The sequence below is a fragment of the Alexandromys fortis genome, unplaced genomic scaffold, assembly GCF_014885135.2.
Source record: "Alexandromys fortis isolate MF-2015 unplaced genomic scaffold, M_Fortis_MF-2015_v1.1 scaffold_159, whole genome shotgun sequence".
In the NCBI taxonomy this organism is placed as follows: Eukaryota; Metazoa; Chordata; class Mammalia; order Rodentia; family Cricetidae; genus Alexandromys; species Alexandromys fortis.
In genome coordinates this window covers 2434976-2437901 of record NW_026068031.1, presented here as the reverse complement: position 1 = coordinate 2437901, position 2926 = coordinate 2434976, and the positions used below count along the sequence as shown (strand labels likewise).

General features: G+C 41.5%; 1 protein-coding gene across 12 annotated transcripts in view; it reads right to left on the bottom strand.

Annotated features, from left to right (window-relative positions):
- The window catches only part of LOC126515168 (acyl-coenzyme A thioesterase 1), a 151052-nt gene that overhangs the window by 18700 nt on the left and 129426 nt on the right, over nucleotides 1–2926 (bottom strand). The window contains exon 4 of one of the 12 annotated variants that reach the window (XM_050164603.1): nucleotides 320–2002. The exons of 10 other annotated variants lie outside the window; for them this stretch is intronic. In XM_050164603.1, coding sequence (XP_050020560.1) covers nucleotides 1397–2002 — 606 coding nt within the window. In that variant the 3' untranslated portion in view covers nucleotides 320–1396. Of the gene's footprint in view, nucleotides 1–319; nucleotides 2003–2926 lie in introns of those variants that run through there. One more of the 12 variants, XM_050164612.1, reaches the window with a different exon arrangement.

Genomic DNA, 2926 nt, shown 5'->3' with positions numbered 1-2926 from the left:
TCCCCAAGCCAGTCTTTAACACAGGAACCATGGAGGATATTCCTGTCCAAACTGAAATAAACAGCCAATGTTTGTGAGAGTAAAAAACAAAATACCAGGATTTGATTGCCTTTTTAAAAAATAAAATTAAGAGCCAGGCAGTGGTGGTGCATGCCTTGAATCCCATCACTCAGGAGGTAGAGGCAGGCAAATCTCTATGAGTTCGAGCCAAGCCTAGTCCATAGAGTGAGTTCTGGGACAGTCACACAGAGAAACCCTGTCTCGAAAAAACAAAATAAAATAAATAAAAGAGTCAGAACACAACGATAATAAATTAAGGTACTTTATTTTAAATACAGTTAAGGGCATAAGAAATGTAAGTTCATTGAACGATTTATAACAGGTGGTCTCATTATTACATATTTTTATGATTATCGTTGTTAAAAATTATAGTCCCAATGTTACTATTTTATCAAATTTGAAACACTAAAGCTGTGTGCCTATCATATTAACAGAAACCCAAATATAGTTTCTTTACTAGAAGAATCCTCATTCATTTGAAAAAATATCAGAAAGTTAGATGTGTTTTTGCTTTAAATATTTTATCAGTTTTAGATTTAACCAGTAAATAGTTTGTAACTAAAGTGCTACGACTTACATTCTAAGAAGGGGAGCTCAGCCATGGTATTGTAATGATTTTGATATTACAGTCATTTGCTGGACCCCCAAACTGCTATGATTTACGTACTTGATATAAAATGGTGTGGAATTGGCATATAGTCTGAAAATCTTTAAAACAATATGATCACATCCAGAATACTTATGTCCCTAAGTGTAACACAAGCACTGTACAAATGCTCCTAAATCGTTACATAGTGTCTAAGGAATAATGGCAGGAAATAAGTTTCAAATAATTCAACCTAAGGGCGGTAGAGTCTGCCATGTGGATCTCACAGAAAGAAGGAGCCACTGCACATGCTTTCTTGTGCAGCAGTTACAGATTTACTTACAGCCATCTAGCACATAGTTACTGGACTGCGTTATGTAGCAGGCACGGCCAGTCCATGTTGCTCACTTCTTCTCCTATAACTGCAGCTGTCAGTCACATGCTGTGCCGGGCAGCAGATGTGCTCCACAACCTCTCAAGTTTCTTTAAAACCGCTGCCCTCTAAGGGAGAGTGGGATAGCTCAGCAGCTGAGAGCTAGCCCTCCATGCACAAGCCTTGGGTTCAATCTTCATTGCCATAAGAAGGTAGGAACCACGGTGTCCTCAAACCAATGAGGACTCAGTCCATAAAACCTTTGGGGGTGTGGAAATCAAGACTTTATTAAAGGAGAGAAAAATTCATGCACAGGCTAACAGGGGCAGCCATTCTCAGGAGGGATCAACATCACAAGTGTCACTGCTCACAGAAAATCACAGTTTTGCTGGGATTGTTCTCACTTCAGCACCCAAATGTTTGTGGAAGAAAGTCTGGAGTTGCTGCCATGCATCCACTTGGGCCATGGCATGAGCCCTGGGCTCCCCACCAAAGATGACAGGCAAGCTAATATATGCATGTAAGGAAGCCTTGCACCAAGGAAAATAAGGGGGCTCAATATAGTGCCCGGCTTCTGGGTATAAGATGATCTGGGGCTTCTCCTTCCCATGGGCCTGTAAGCGTTTGGAGATCTCATTCGCAAAGAATTCGCTCTTCCAGTTGCGGTCATCCTGACCCACAAGGAACAGGAAGGTGGAGTCAGACCTTTCCACAGGGATGATGCTCTTCTGGTCAGGGCCTTCTAAAGGGCAATTCAGGGCTTCCAAAATATCTCTAAGGCCATCTTTGGTCACTCTGATTCGATTCATGTTAATGCTCAAAGGGGGCAGGGTCTCATCCTTGTAGTGCATTGTTCCAGCATCGTTGGCCATGGAGCCATTGATTATGACAGCCGCTGTAATGCCTTTCAGGAAAGAGGCCATGGAGAGGCAGAGGTCAGCCCCTTTGGAAATCCCCAGCAGGCCAATTCCTGGTCCTTTGACCTAAGAAAGAGAGAGAGAAAAGAAAGGGAATGAGTGCATCTAGAGGGTAGGGCAGTTAGTGGTGCCAACCTAGGGATGGAGGGTGGCCCTGAGCCTGACTCTCATTCTGCACCATCTGGGTTTTGAAAGGTGATTAGGTCTCTTCAGATCCTTAGTGGTGAGATGAGGCTCAGTGCTAAGTCCCACAGTGAACTATTCTTTCTCTGTCCCAGCTGCCAGCTCCCAAATAACCACACAGAGATTTCTCATTCATTATAAATGCTTAGCCTCAGCTTAGGCTTGTTTCTTCCTAACTAGTTCTTTTAATTTACATGAGGCCATATCTTTTAATCTACATTCTTTTACGTGACTTGGATACCTGTATTCTGTGCTTGAATACCTGCTTCCTCTGTGTCTGACTGTCCACTCTGCCTTTCCTCTGATCCTAGATGTCACTGTCCCAGAGTCCCGCCTAACCTCTTCCTGTCTAGCTATTGGCCATCCCACTTTTTATTAAACCAGTCGCATTAATACATCTTCACACAGTGTAAAGGCATATTTTGTAACACCATGGTCTACATGGACCTTGAAATAAAAAATAACAGATACATTCCTGAGCATGAATTTGTCAAAGGAAGAATGGACAAGTCAGGAAAAGCTTTTCTTTTTTTATTTATTTTATTTTTATTTTTACATAAAAATAAAATGTACATCCCCTTTCCTCCTCCCATTTCCCTCACCCTTCCCCCAAAACTTTTCTATTTATCTGTGATGTATTTAAAGTGTTGGGCACTACTTTCACATGGGTTTATGATCATCCAGCAAGCATCACAGTAAACTGAGGTAAGATTCTGGTTATGAGTAAGAGTTCAAGATGCATGTACTGAGGAAGTAGGAGATACTTCAAACAAAAAATTTCTTATTCAAATTAAGAATTGTTTTCTA